At 35.1% G+C, this 14946-nt stretch overlaps 1 protein-coding gene across 1 annotated transcript in view; it reads right to left on the reverse strand.

Annotated features, from left to right (window-relative positions):
- The window catches only part of CWC27 (CWC27 spliceosome associated cyclophilin), a 108550-nt gene that overhangs the window by 17867 nt on the left and 75737 nt on the right, over nucleotides 1-14946 (reverse strand). The window contains exons 11-13 of the mRNA XM_048291749.1: nucleotides 14153-14250; nucleotides 4037-4146; nucleotides 1141-1244 (exon numbers count right to left, since the gene is read on the reverse strand). Coding sequence (XP_048147706.1) covers nucleotides 1141-1244; nucleotides 4037-4146; nucleotides 14153-14250 — 312 coding nt within the window. The remainder of the gene's footprint in view (nucleotides 1-1140; nucleotides 1245-4036; nucleotides 4147-14152; nucleotides 14251-14946) is intronic.

A 14946-nucleotide genomic window follows, 5' to 3' on the forward strand; every position in this document is an offset into this window, starting at 1 on the left:
TCTATACCAAGAGGGTGGTCAAACACTGGAACAGGCTTCCTAGAGAGAAGATCAATGCCCCTAGCGGGTCAGTGTTGAAGAGGTATTTGGGCAATACCAACATGCTATAGCTTTTGGCCAGCCCTGAAGCAGTCAGGCAGTTGGACTGGATAAATCACCGTAGGTCTCTTCCAACTGAAACAGTTGTTCTATAATTCTTGGAGGACTTAGAAGCACTTTGGTAGCTCAGAAGGATCTCAAAATATCAGTGAAATTCAAGGATCTCAAAATGTATATTGTATGTTATCTCTCATCCTCAAAGAGACTGAGCCAGGAAAAGACATAACGAAGGAAGAAAACATGGTTTGAAGAAGCAACAAAATTATTTTAAGTCATCTGGGATACAGAAATACTGGTTGTCTTAAAATACTTGCCAAGAACTTTCTTAAGGTTTCTATTTTACTGGTAGTTTTGCTGCAGCTCTGATGGCTTATGCATACAACTATGGAAAAAACTGTAGGCAGAGACAGCCTATTTTGTTGGACCAGCTGTAGTGTTTGCCTTATAAACGGAGATGATCTATCCTTACAAAACTTTTTTGCTAGGATTTCTTTTCTTTTTTTCTAGGCATTTTATGCATTTTTGCATTATGCATACTTTTATGAGCATCTAACAGCATGCAGCCTAGGACTTCAAGATTACACTTCCAATCATACTGATTTTTATCCCCTTGCTTACCTGAGGTGGGTTCTTTGCATGAAAGATGAACATGAGACAACAGGGTACACACTGCTTCCTTGACTGAGAGGTGTTGAGACAATAACTTCTGCAGTGCTTTATCAACTTCAGTAATACCCCACTTCCTTGGGGTCACCTTACACTTCAGATGTCTACCTTCATCTCATCCATCATTTAAAAATACTTACCATCCCCAACACACAGTTTTAGAAGGACTTCAAACTACGGAAAGCTAAGTGTCATCTACTCTTACGCCTTATTTTTCAGAATGCTAAATGAATATATTTTAGCTGACTCCTAACGCAGCAGGTGCCTTCACATTTGGTGTTTTCTGCTACTCAAATTCTGCTTACCAGTAAGACTATGTTAGTACAGTAGGATTTCCATTGGTAAAGACAGAAATCCAAACAAAGAAAAACTCACCATCCTTCATCATTATCTACGTCAGGTTCTGAAAGCTCATTTTCAGGAGTTTCTTCAATTGCCTGGGTTAACTTCGATTTAAATCGGTCCAACAATGCCAGTGTCTGAAATCAAACACATGGTTTTACAGAAGTTGTATATTTCTGTATTTCTACAGACCAACAGGCATACACAACATTTTTATTATTTTGAGAAAAAGTACAATGAGAGTGATCTTTCATATGAATTCAGAAGAAACACTTTAGAGAGGGAAGTGAGAGAGCAAGAGGTGGTCGTGGGTGTGAGAGTGGGACTGCATGGAGAGCACCCATGGAGTGAGTGGGCAGGCAATGCTGAGGCAACAAGAGCAAGCAGGGAGTGGCCCATCAGGTGTGAAAAAGCACTTCTCTCACCATCTAGTGAAATAAAAATGCATATTTAAGGAAGAAAAACTTGTGGCTGCATACAGAATATAACAGCTGATTAAATGACACTGCTGACAATGAATTTTACTTTTTGGACCTGCTACTGTCCTCTTTTAAAGCAATCTACTGTATAAATTACAAACCATTCAAGCTTTGAAGACCCAGTTTAACTGATATTTATATACTTTATGTTGATGATCTTTAAAGTTATGTGGGGGTATTGAAAAAATTCACCACTTTTGCCTCAAATAAAATGAACCACCTTAACTATTTCTGCAGATACAGGTTCTTATGCTGCATACATAAAGCTCGTAGTCATTTAAATTTGGTATTTTATTCTCAAACTGACATTGCCTGGTCTTTCAGGGACAATGAAGTGACCAAATCTCAGATGACACCTGAATATCATGCCACAGTTCTTGTTTCTCATCATCTGAAATGGGAGTTTGATTACACAAAAATTTTGTGTCTGAGCCTTGTGATGGGAGAGGGGGCTCTTCAAAAAAAAGCACAGAGCGTATGAATAATTTGCACAGCCCACAGCTTTTTTTTGCTGATATTTGAGACATTCCTGAAAATGAAAGCATCCGGGAATAAGGGCCTAACTGAATTTATGTGGCAGGTTACATTTGATTTGTAGGTGATAGGTTGGCAACTTATGTTGTAAAACACCTCTGTATGGCTGTGTAGTTTTGTTTGGTCAAGTTTTTCAAATTTAAAAGAATAAAAACTAAACAAGAATAGAAAACAGAAATAGGAAATACCAGAAGTGTTCACTGGAATCAAATTTCCTTCTGGGAGCAATCTTAACTTGAGGAGTTTCCTGGCTTTTGAATTCTTTCAAAAACATATTTTAGCACTGCCAAGGGCAAATTTTGGAGGACTTTTTTTGCATTTACTTTCTTTATTTTCTGTCTAATCTTCTGTTTAAGATGAGAGAGAGGAAAGTTTAGAAGATATTTGGGCCTACAAATCATTCTAGTTCTATAGCTTTCCCCACTATTGCAAACAAACACTCTACTTGCAACACCTGAAACAGCAAACCTTTGCGCCTAGGCCATCAGAAGGAAACAAACTGACCCTTTTAATATGAAATTGTGACCAAAAAAAGCCACATTCCTTGTGTCTTGTCTAATTTTCTCTGGCGTCAGCATTCCTGTGAACAGACCTGATGACAGAAATAATTTTGAAATATCTAAGTAGGCACTTTTGCAATAAGTCACTAGATGCTATACTGTGCTTCAAATAACTTTATAATTTGACCTTTGTAGAATAAGATGGCTAGGACTTCCATTATCCAGTATTTTAGGGAAACATACCTTCTCTCCTTCTTCCTTACTTGTTGCACTGAGGATGGAAAATAGTATTGTGCTGTAGGATCAGTTACAAGGGATGCAAGACTAGAAGAGGCTCCCCACAAGTGAAATGGATTACAAAGAACTTGATTAATTACTGTTGAATAGTTGCCAGCAAGGTTACATAAATAAAAATTAAGATCTACTAGAATACATATCCCTATCATCTCATTTTGTTTTCCTGTGATGTCCATGACAGGGCTGATGTAAATTCATTAGATGTAGTTTTAAGTCCCTTGATCCACACTGCCAACAGAGCTTTAGTACTCTTTGATTCAAAGATAATGGGATGTTGAATGTACAAAGTTTCCATAAACTTCTTAGTTTAGAACTAAATCAGCTTGCTACATATATCAAGGTTTGCCAAATGCTGCTTTGAAGTTACTAAGCCTCAAGTTTCCAGTCTCTTCTAGATTCAACATGTGAACAGGAACATCTTCGTAGCTGAACTGACATGCACTGACAAACCAATGTGTTTGATGTACTGCACAGATTTTAAGTTGATGGTATTTCCACTTCATAGGCAGTTTCATATATTTAACCATTTCAGACCTTCCTATTTTAGAAAAAACAAATACTTTTGTAAAGTAAACTGTACTTTGCTCGTATTTGCCTACTAAAGTCTACAGACATCCTAGCTAATTTTGAATAATAATTTTCATTGCATTTAAAAAAGATTCTCTTTTTACAGTACTTATAAACTATTTCTTTCATTTCATGACACCAAGAAGTACTGATGAATTTAATCTTTTTAAACCATAATTTAAAATGCTAAAAAACCCAGCTAGAATAAATGCAAGGTATATAAACTTCTGTCCCAGTGTTACCTTATGGCAAGGAAAGTGTAAGGTGAAGAAATGTGAACTCTCACAAATGTAATCAAGGACTCTTCTTCATGACTAGCATTTCCTTCCAGAAGATTTTAGTAACTAAACTGGGAGCCCTTTCAGACACACATTGAAAATTCATTTACCTGTCCACCTGGGTAATTAAAAGATTTATTCTTACAAATAATAACTTTCTTTTAATGGAAAATGAAACAACAGATTTTAAAACTTTGCTTTTATACAAATGAAGAGATAAATATATTCAGAACATTCTTCTGGATTTTTGTTGCCCAGGCTATCAAACTATTACCTGATCTTCACGGGAAGCTCCTTTCTTTGGCTGTTGCTTTCGCTTGTCTTCATATTTTCTCTTCTCCTGAAGGTACTCCTCAACAACACTGTTTGGAGCAGGTTCCTCCTCTGAATAAGCAAACATACTTGGTTAAACAAATTTAATTTGGTTTCATGATTTAGTGTCTTTTTGGAGATAAAATACCAAGCAAAACACTCCCATAAAACATTTCAGTTGTACTGCTTTCTCAGCAGTAGAATGATTTGCTACTTACCGAAATGAAAAACACAACACTGTACCGGGCAGACAATGAGTCAAAAGATTTTTGTTTCAGTTATATTTTATTATGGAGCCAGGGAAAGCAGGGTAACAGAAATAAAACCTCTGATAAAAACTGCTGAAATTCCTTTAACAAGTTGACCTTAATTTCTGAAGATCTTTCTTGAAGCAGTTGAACTGTTATGTGTATTAATATTCTGTGACTATTTGTTAAAAAGTAGACAAATAACAACCTACAGAAAAATTCACAGTTTTCTTCTTTTGTAGGCTGAAGTAGCCACGAATCAAATCCTTGATCTTGCAATAGGGAAAAACCCCCTATTTTTAAAAGTAACATTTGAACTTTAAACAGAGTCCATCTTGTCAATCAGGAAAAAACTCTTTTTTATATAACAAAATGATACATGGATGAGTCAAGAGCTGCTCTTCTTTGTCTTTTTTAACAGTGTCTTCACTGCAAAGTATTCACTGTCCCATTAAATTATTCGTTAATAATTTAATGTGACAAAAACTGAATTGGAAAATTGATCAATTCACATTCACATTTTCTTCTTGAATAGCATTAAGACATTGTACATACTGAATTACTATGCTTGAAATTTATGTACACATATTTATGCAATTGTTATTCCTGGTAACAAACAGAAGAGTAAACTCTCTGGATGTCCATTGCAAATGATGAACAAAAATACTTTTGGAGAAAATTGTTTCAACAAATTTCAGGATATATAGCCTGATGAACACTGTATCTAAATGAATCTGTTGTTACCAGGTTTTTCAGATGACTGCTGACAGCTATATAGAAAAAGTGTCTGATTCCAAACTAAATTTCTCTCACAACTGAAGTTTTCTACGAAGTTTATAAACACAGCACTTTGTAATAAAAGGAAATAAATTTGTAATGATATATCTACATATATTTGTTTATGTATTTCCACAAATAAAATATCTTATTTCCTTTTTATCTTCATTTCTACATTGCATTTAAATAACATTTAAACTCTTTCTACATTGTATTTAAAGGGTACCAGGGAAAATAATCAAACTTACATAATAGCATTCAGACCTGGGTTTTTTTGCTGTTTTCCAGTTGATATGTTGGATATAATGATGAACAGAGTATGGCAGGTACCAGCAAGATAAAGAAAGAAAAATCCATCTTCCAGAATGAGCAAAATAGATAAATGCACACACACACACGTTTAGGGATGATTAAACAGCTGCCATAAATCTGTCATAAAATCTCATGCAGCATAGTATCAGATGAACTGAGGAGAACAGAAGTACAGTATAAAACTACCACACATAATGACAAAACTCAGTATTTCCCCCTATAATGTCAATCTCTTCTACAAATTAAAAATCCCATTCTTAATTCAAAACCAACCCCTTGTGAAAATAATGCATTCGTTTTTGCATAAATGCATGTATCCAAACTGTTGGCTATCTGGAAACAACATAATGTCTTCTTTTACTAACATTTAGCCCTAGATAAATAATTCCAACTACAAAACCATCTGCTTCCTTATTAAAAACAACCTTTCAGGTGACATTTACCTAAATGAGTGCTTTGAAAGGAATCGCATTTACGCCATGATCAATGTAACTGCCTATCTGTGAGAAGCAAAAGAACTGAGAAGGGTGTTCTTGAGTATGTATGAAAATGCCAGTCTCAAACTGGACACAAACATTTAAACCTGCAATCCACCCTTGATATACATATGCTGAATTTTAAGATGTGATCCTTAGTCATTTAGGTCTTTTGACTAAAATTTAGTTTAGTGTAGTGCAGCTCAAATACAATGCTCATACAAAAAGGGTAAAATTCCCAAATTCCCCTTTTTGTGGTTTTTTTTTGTTGTTTGGTGCTTTTTTTGGTTTTGGGTTTTTTTGGTTGTTTTTTTTTTTGTTTGTGTATTTTTATCACTCTCATATGTGTGCCACTTACTGTTAATACAAATAATTTAAATTTCAGTTAAAGCCTTTTTTTAAGACCGTTGTTTCTTGGGTCTTTGCCTGTCAGAGGTTTTCTAATCCTCAACTTCATGCTCTCTGCCTCCTAGAAAAGCCTTTTCATAAGTAAGACAAAAGATAATCAGATCCACTTGAACTAACGTCAGAGTGAGTCAACTAAAAGAGCTGCGCACTTGTATGCATCATATTTTTGCATCTTTCATTAAAATGACTTAAAGACAAACTTATATTTCTTCATGAAGTCCTACAACCTATCACTTAACACTGAAAGCAAGCAGCAAAACAGAAGGATTTTCAAGAGCCCTTAAGTCAATGGGTTATTAACACATTTTCAAACTTGAAACCACCAATAATTTCAAAACCACAGAGTACTTTTGAATATAAATTATATATTCAGTTTTTGATAAGCAGGAATTATTTGATAAAGTTATTTTGTGTCTGACTGGTAATCAGCAAGTTAGAAAAAATGTCCAGAAGAGAGACTTTGGTAAGAAACGTTTTTAAATGTAAAAGTAGATTGCTGCCTACTACTCTGCAACCCAGATTCCCTGCAACTGTAACTGCAATTTTGCAGCTGAATTGAAAATAAGAGGAACAATAGCACTGTATGATGGATTTGACCTTCATATCAAGGTAGACAAATTTAGGTCCAGTTTGCTGATTCAGCAGAAGTATAAGGATCATGACTTTGGTATTAATCTCCTTAATCTAAGAGGATTTACTCAGGCAAAAATTAATGAAAAATGACATGGATATACAGAAGTGAAATAAAAATCAAATTGAATTTAGGTATTGCGAGATGCAGAAGGTAATTTAAGTTACAGGAAATCTTGCAGACTTGTTCCCTAGGAGGATCTCACCACAAAGAGTAAATAGCATGAAGCAAATAATTTCTTCTTTAGTTTGAACAAGCTGTTGTGTATATTCTGTCACTAAGGAAGGTGAGGGGGAAAAAAAAGAAAAACCAAAAAAGATAACCTTCCTTATTGAAAATATATTTCACCCTACTTTCAAAAGAATTTTTAAGTACATTGCTAATTACATCAGCTAGCTTGGGTTGCTACCAAGAAGTCTTCATCTTATTGTGGCAAACACTTTATCATTTAAGTAATTAATTTTCTTTCAGACAGATTCTTCTATCCTGAAATTATGGCCAATACATGCCAACATGATGGTGTAACCTAACCTAAAACTTCGGGTTTGGGACATGGTTTTACAATGATAGTCTGAAACTACAAAGGAAATTCTGAAGTCCTTAAACCAGAAAGGAAGAGATTGATTTTAAAAAAATATGGAAGACCTTATTTTGCTCACATTTAAATAAGGAACAGTTCAAATGATGTCAGCTTTTAACTAGAAAATGATAGAAGTATAACAAAGACAAAACTTGATCCAAGGGCATTGAATGGAAATGAATGGATGGTTTAATGATGGATCAATTCCTAATAGGAAGTGAAACAGAAGAGAAAGCTTGATAATTCTAAGCTTAGTTCCAAAAGCATCTGGTAAATTTAACAATATAACAAACACTCAACAAAAGGTGTATCAGAAGTGCTCTATTTTTGAAAGTGTAATTTTAACTTCCACTTTACGGAAACCAAGAAATGTGAATTCTAATTCAGCTGGCCTGTGGTAGATCAGAACAGAATGATCACTGCTTATGCTCACACTCATATTGCCCTGAAAGACAGGGCTCCATTTCTAGAACTGCAAGTAGGGTAACTTTGCCTTTAAAAGTCCACCAGTTGTGGAACAGATAGGGTACAATTTCACACAAATACAGGTCTGAGAGTATGCATACAATTTTCCACAGTACAAACTTTTTTAAACAAACCTTGTAGTAATTACTGTCCTTGTAGTTAGAACAGGTATTTTTTCCTTTTTAAGAAAGAGATAATAAAGCTGTGTATAAAACACTTGTTGGAAAAAGAAGGGAATTTGGTTTGGTGAAAGTATTACCAGAAATACAGAAGAGCAGAAACAATACATATTGTGACAGAAAAACACATGCTGATTCTGAAGGTTTAATGTCACCATAAAAAAGGAAGAGCCTATTGCACTGAAAAGGATCAATGAAAGACTAGTTTATGATTTTTCTTTGATGAGATACAACTAGCATGAAGATTTTTACACACACTTAAGCATCTTACATCACAAAACATTCCTGATATGCTGTACTTCACAAATGTAATCCCATTAACTCTTATAATGCAATTTTCTCATATGTAATCATGAGTTTATTCAGAACTGAGGTAAGATAACAAGGAGAATGTACAAAGATACCTGTATTAAAAGGTATCCCAGTTTACTTAGCAGGGTTTGTGTACGTATTAAATGTGGTGGGCCCATACATTTTCCTTGGTATCCAAAATGCGTTCTTTAGCAACTGAGATGACACATTTCATATGATAAAAGACCTATTGGACAAAAATGACAAGAAATGCATGGCATAGCTAGACTAAGTATCAAGGGGGAAAAAACCTCAAAAACTTCTTGTCTGAAGTGAAAGAAATTATGATTGAATGTTTCGGTGAATTAAAATAAGAGGCCTAAACCACATTCCTGTATTAGTTCAGTATATTCCACTTTCAGCTCATCAATATTGAGTTTATATTGCATTCTTTTGGAATTGTAGAGGTATGCAGTACTGATTTTAAAAATCTTATTGAGATGAAATCTTAAAAAGAGAAGCTGTTTTTGTTCCAAACCAAATAAAATCTTTACAAATTACAAAATAAATTCTAATATGCCGTAATATTTCAGGAATTAAAATGGAATTCCTATCAGAAGTTACAAATACAGAACTTAGAGACACTTTAGATAATTAAAAACCAAGACAAATAACTCACTTCTTCCAGAATTAGGGAAAAAAAAGTAACAGTTTTAAATACTATATATATATGAAACTTAAAACACTATAGTTTAGTGTAAAGTAGTGTAAGAATTAATAAACCAGAAAAAAAAAAAGGAAATAATTTTATGCTTGAAAGAATTAGTAACATCCTCTCCTGTATATTTTTGCTTAGGACTAGTTCTACTAGTGGATTTATTTGCAACTTCAAGAACTGTTCAGTTACTGTTGCTATAGCTCGGGCCTGCCTAAGATCCTAAAGAGCCACTGCTTGCCAAGAAGTTAGGTAAGAGTCAGGAAATACTTAGCAACTGTGAACAACTGAATAGATTCGTTTACAGAATGAGCTTCCAGGGCTGGACTGATTACTAGATTTTCAGTTTGCTACAGTGAAAAAAGCAACAGTTCCAGAACAAACCTACTAGTTCATTTAGCCAACTCAAATAATAAAATCTTAGAAGTAATTCCTAGAGCTTCAAAACACTTATTTGAAAGACCAGAGCAGATTTGCAAAACAGGGTGAACTGCAAGTTTTGAGTAAATCCTTTCTGAACTTCGGTAGCTTTTAGGCACATGGTCCTAGTCTAAAATGCAGTTAATTTTCAAATGTCAGTGGATTTTGAGTACACATTTAAGATTACTACTAAAATCAAAGCTAGTTTAACAGTGAGGTTTTGTCCTTTTCTTCTGCTTCTGCAGACAGAGAGACGAGGAAAAAGGCATTCACTTTAGCAGGAAGGGGACTGCATAGTGATGTTGGGTACTAGGAGATTAAATGTAAAAAACCATGCAAATAGACAAAGAAAAAGTTTTGCAAAGGTCACAAATTCAAGATGGATACTTTTATACAATGCAGCTCTCCTGCATATACTGAAAAAATCTTCATACTTAATGCATTTATGCTGCAAAGTTCCCAAACCATCAAGATTTGGATGTTGTTATTTTCAGAGTGTTCTGAAGGGTGCAAAATTCAAGTCCCAGACTTCAAGAAAGCATCTTTCCATGTAACACAGGGCTTAATTCTTTGAGTGCCCCTGACATTACCCAAACCTTATAATACAACAGAAATAAAACATAATCTTACACTGGCATCCTTACTTGATTTTGAAAATTTTCTAAACATTTCAATCATTTGATTACCATATCACAATTAAAAACAAAGCAGAAAACACTGCATGCCTCAGTAGAATTCTTACCCTTGAATGTTGGTTTTTACATCAGTTGTTAGGTTTCCCTGCTCAGACAGTATATTACAGCTTTTCTGTTTTCTCATGCGTGTGTGACAATTAAATTTCACCACAGATTATTCGACAGCTTACAAAAATGTTCTAACAAGAAAAACTAAAATGTTACTTCCTAAATACTACTACTATTTAAAACCAATATACAGTTAAACAACTGGGCAGATGCTGTATGTCTAAAGCAGATTTCACACAAGTACATTCCCAGGTTTACTCTACAGAACTTTGAAAAGTGTATCTTTTTTGAGTATTTGACCAAGTACCTCAAAATGCTGAAGTAATTCAGCACTCAAATTATAGTGTTTGATGTAATTTCTGGCATCACTACAACAAATGTCACATAAAAGAAAAACATCTTATTTAAAGTAAGGTCTTGACAGCAGTCTGGCATAGTCGACAATACCACTCACAAATTGGAAGACTGGTTATAATCAAACATGTATGGAGGGAACTATTTTTTTTCTCTGACCTCTTGAAACAATGTAAACACTTAAATTTTCACTCTCCAGTCTTTCTTAATTAATCTAATCTCTGAATACAGAAAAATATTAGGTAAGCATAATATGAACAATTTGAAGAAGCGATACTAAATGTGATGCCAACACTAATAAAGATCTGTGCAGTGGACTTAAAATAAACGTGTCATGCTGCCATCCCTTCCTTAGCATCCTCCCAGAAATAGACCCAATCCTGCCCAGTATGACCTAAGCCTTATTCTCACCATTTTGGGATCTTCAGTGAATTTCTCCCACGATGGTTCCAGATTTTGGCTGAGATTTAGCGTTTATTAATCAAGCACATAATCATATTAATGTGGTTACATAGCCTCTGAACTAACATTTTTTCCTAATGCAACCAGCTCAAAGCATAGGCAGACACACTGCAAGTGTCTGCACCATCTGCACAGACATACCTGAGACAGCATGACACAACTCACTCTCCCTCCCACACTCCCCAAGAGCATAGGCAGAGAACAATGGAAAAATCTTCTGCTACTTACACATCAATGATAGAAGTATTTTTTAAATAGACACAATTTTTTATATGTAAACTAATGTGGAATAGGTAAACTATTATACATTTAGCAGACTGTCTTCCATGTTGACAGCTCTATTGTAGCGATGAAAATTCAGGCCAATAAATATAAAATGACTAAGTGAACTAAGTGAAATATATGAAATGCTTTTAACTTTGGAGCAAGATTACTTACTTGGTACAACACTTCAACTTCTGTTAGAGTTCATTATGTTCAAGATAAAGTGTTTCTAAAGTCTATTCTATTATTCCTCAGTTGTAAATTCTGTTTCACAATAAAGGTATGCTTCATTCCTTTGACTAACCATCTCTAAATACTTAAGATTCCACCCTTCCATCCCACTCCCTACATAAATTACACGTATCTCCAAGTATCTCGTAATAAACCTGTCCACTCATAGTGTTCTGCTAGTTTTGAGTGTTTTTGTCCATTTTTATCGAATTGTTCATTATCTTTTTTGGTGGTACAATACTGGGAACTGAGTGCAACAATACAGCTGCACTTTTACGGTTACTGCATTTGTAGCAACAACCACAGTGACAGCCACATCACAGAGTAAATTAATGTTCAGTTTGTTTTCTAGTACAAACCTGAAATCTTTCACTACATTTTCATTAATAATTTTATCCCTCACTACTTGCGTCTCATTTAACATCCTTTTAATTTTACCTTAAATTTTAGAATATGTTTACTTTTAAGATTTTTATTTAGGCACTCCAATAACTAGTTCAATAGGTTCTTTCCTGCCATCTATTTTTCTCAACAGGTACTGGAACAAACCCCTCCATATCACAAAAAGGAAAATCAAGATTATTCAAAATTATTTTTACCATTAGCTGTTACCTGCGTATTTTCAATTTATTTATGTCCTGCCTTCTATTTATTTCAAAGAAAATACAAGCCAACCCCACCAACCTTGATGCTCCCTTTGCTTGAATAAAAGGTATCCTTCCAAGCTGTACCATAGTAGTAACTATTGCCCAAGTATTATTTTAGTCTGTCACTGTAAAGGTAAATTTCCTCAAATTACAAAGTCCACTGACTTAACTGGCATCAGAACAGGAATTAGTTTAAGCAATAGTGTAAGAACTATTTATCATATATGTACAATTTATCATATATGTACGTTAAGAACTACACTTTACCTTTTCTATACCTCTACTCACAGATCTTTTTTTACATGGCTCATGACAGCATTCATTATTTTGCCAGTGAGAGCTTATATTCATTCAGTGATTCCTACAACATTTTCAGAGTCAGCAATTTTTAACATCTGGTGCCAGATTTCATATACAAGTTCATGATACTGTATTTTTTATTTTGTCAAAACGGTGCTGATCAAGCTCACCTGTTATTCAAAAGAGTCCATGAGTTTTTCTAAAACTATGTTATACTTTCTACCACTCTTGTAAATTGTGTGTTACCTGAATTTTTTTAAAAATAATTTTATATTTTCTTTCAGATTTCTATGATATTGAGAACTGAACTACAAAGCTACTCTAAAAATGTGTCTTGCAACTCCAGAGTGTTTAAAGACACTTTTTTGTTTCTTCAGTTTGGCTAAAAAGAGGTGCTACATCCATCTGGAATAAAATGTGCACCTTACTTACTATTATAAGCTTAGCAATTTATACACATTTTAAAAGAAAGAGAATATAAAAACTATCTGACAAAGAAGTGGGCAGCTGAAGATCCCATTTTGCTAAGATTTAAGGAAAATAAATATGGTAGTGACTTTCGGAATTTGAGTTCCATTGGTGTCCTAAGATACATACAAGTTTGAAGTCAATAGTTTTGAGTTCAAAGTTAACCATCTACATTTAAGAACGCTTCCAAGTCAGAAAGTCAGGAAGACTCAGCAAATCAGAGGTCATGTTGAGGTCACTGAGGCAACAGCTGAGCCAGCTGCTGGGCCAGAGAGCCCCGAAATAGGAAAGGCCTGCTGATGGAAAAACTCAAGATATTTGACATACCACTCTCACCTTTGTGTTAGTAAAGGAAAAGCCTCTCCCAGAATTCCCTGCAGACGAAATGTAACCTTTCACACCCCCCAGATTCTGGTTGAAGAAAACTCCTCTCCAAGCAGACTCTGTGGCTGCATACCTGACCTGATCCCCCACTCCGCCCCTTCCCTCTGCCACTGGTTCCCTTCCCTGGTCCCGCCTGTGTACCGCTCCCGTGCCCTCAGATCACTGGCCCTTGTGACCCTTTGTAAACCTGAGCACGAACACTGGGGCCTCTCTCGCACCCGGTCCTCTCTGCAGAGGATGAAATAAACCTCGTCTGTGGAACGCGCCATGCAGAGGGCCCTCCTTGACTCCTCATCTCTGGTAATGTTGAGCTATCTGTGTTGAGTGTGTGTGTGTGTCCTCAGTGCTAAACATCTGCGGGGCTGAAAGGAGAAGCTTGCTAGTGGCTATACTGCTGCACCCGAGCGGTCTTGAGCCCAAGACGGTTTTGGAGAACACAGCAGCGATCTCCCTATCACCCTAACACCACACACTCCTATAAGGTCACAGCACAGATGTAACTAAAGAACCCTTAGATGAGAAATACTACCTGATTTGAAAGAACAAATGCTACCTGTACCATTTCCTTACATACTGGCATCATTACATTACTACCATTCCTAAGGAAAGAAAAGAAAAATCTACATTTCAAAAATAGAGTCTACATTTATGTACACAGAACAGAAAACCAAAAAAACCTTTAAAACCAGAATGTTAACTGGAGATCTACACAAAACCTCTTACCTTCTTTTTCTTTGGGTCTTAAAGCTCTTTCTTCTTTTTTCTGCTTTGCTTCCAGCAGTTCGCGTTTCAGCTGTCGTGCTTCCTTCCGTAGCTCTTCACTGCAAAGAGAAATATTTACAAGAATATAATCTTCTGTGATGTAAAATCACTCAGAACAAGCAGAATTGAAGTGAATGGGCAGTAGATTTTTGATACAAACAAAGAGAAGGTACAGACTCACTGATGCTAAGAACATGGCTTAAAAATTAATTAGGACCTCAGAAAGTCCATATTTTCATTAGAAGGGATAACAAAAGAACATTAGTCTTACTTTAAGACCCTAATAGAAATAGGCCAAGGAAATAAATAATAAAACAAGGAATCTGCATCTGAATTTTACTTTAACATTCTAATTAGCCATGAGAACCACACAAAGATAATCTGGAACAGAGGCACTGCCAAATAAATATTGCACGTTTTAAAATTCTGTTTACTCAAGTAGAATCTTAGTATCCTGGATTTTTCGGTTGGAATAGCAATGCAGTTTTTCAGCAACAAAGACATGAAATGTATGTAAGCGTATACTATTAAGATATGAAAATTAATTTCATTCTACAAATTTTGCAAAAACCTTATGTGATAACACTAGAAAGAAGAAACTAAAATTTGCAAGTCATTGTGCCAATATCAAATGGAATATTGGTCTTCACAGAATCACAGGTTGTAAGGGACCTCTGAAGATTAGCCAGTCCAGGTTCCTTGTTCAAATGAGGGCTAAATAGAAGAGGTTGCTGAGAGTACTGTCCAGTCAGGTT

This window comes from Corvus hawaiiensis, chromosome Z, assembly GCF_020740725.1.
Source record: "Corvus hawaiiensis isolate bCorHaw1 chromosome Z, bCorHaw1.pri.cur, whole genome shotgun sequence".
Classification (NCBI taxonomy): domain Eukaryota; kingdom Metazoa; phylum Chordata; class Aves; order Passeriformes; family Corvidae; genus Corvus; species Corvus hawaiiensis.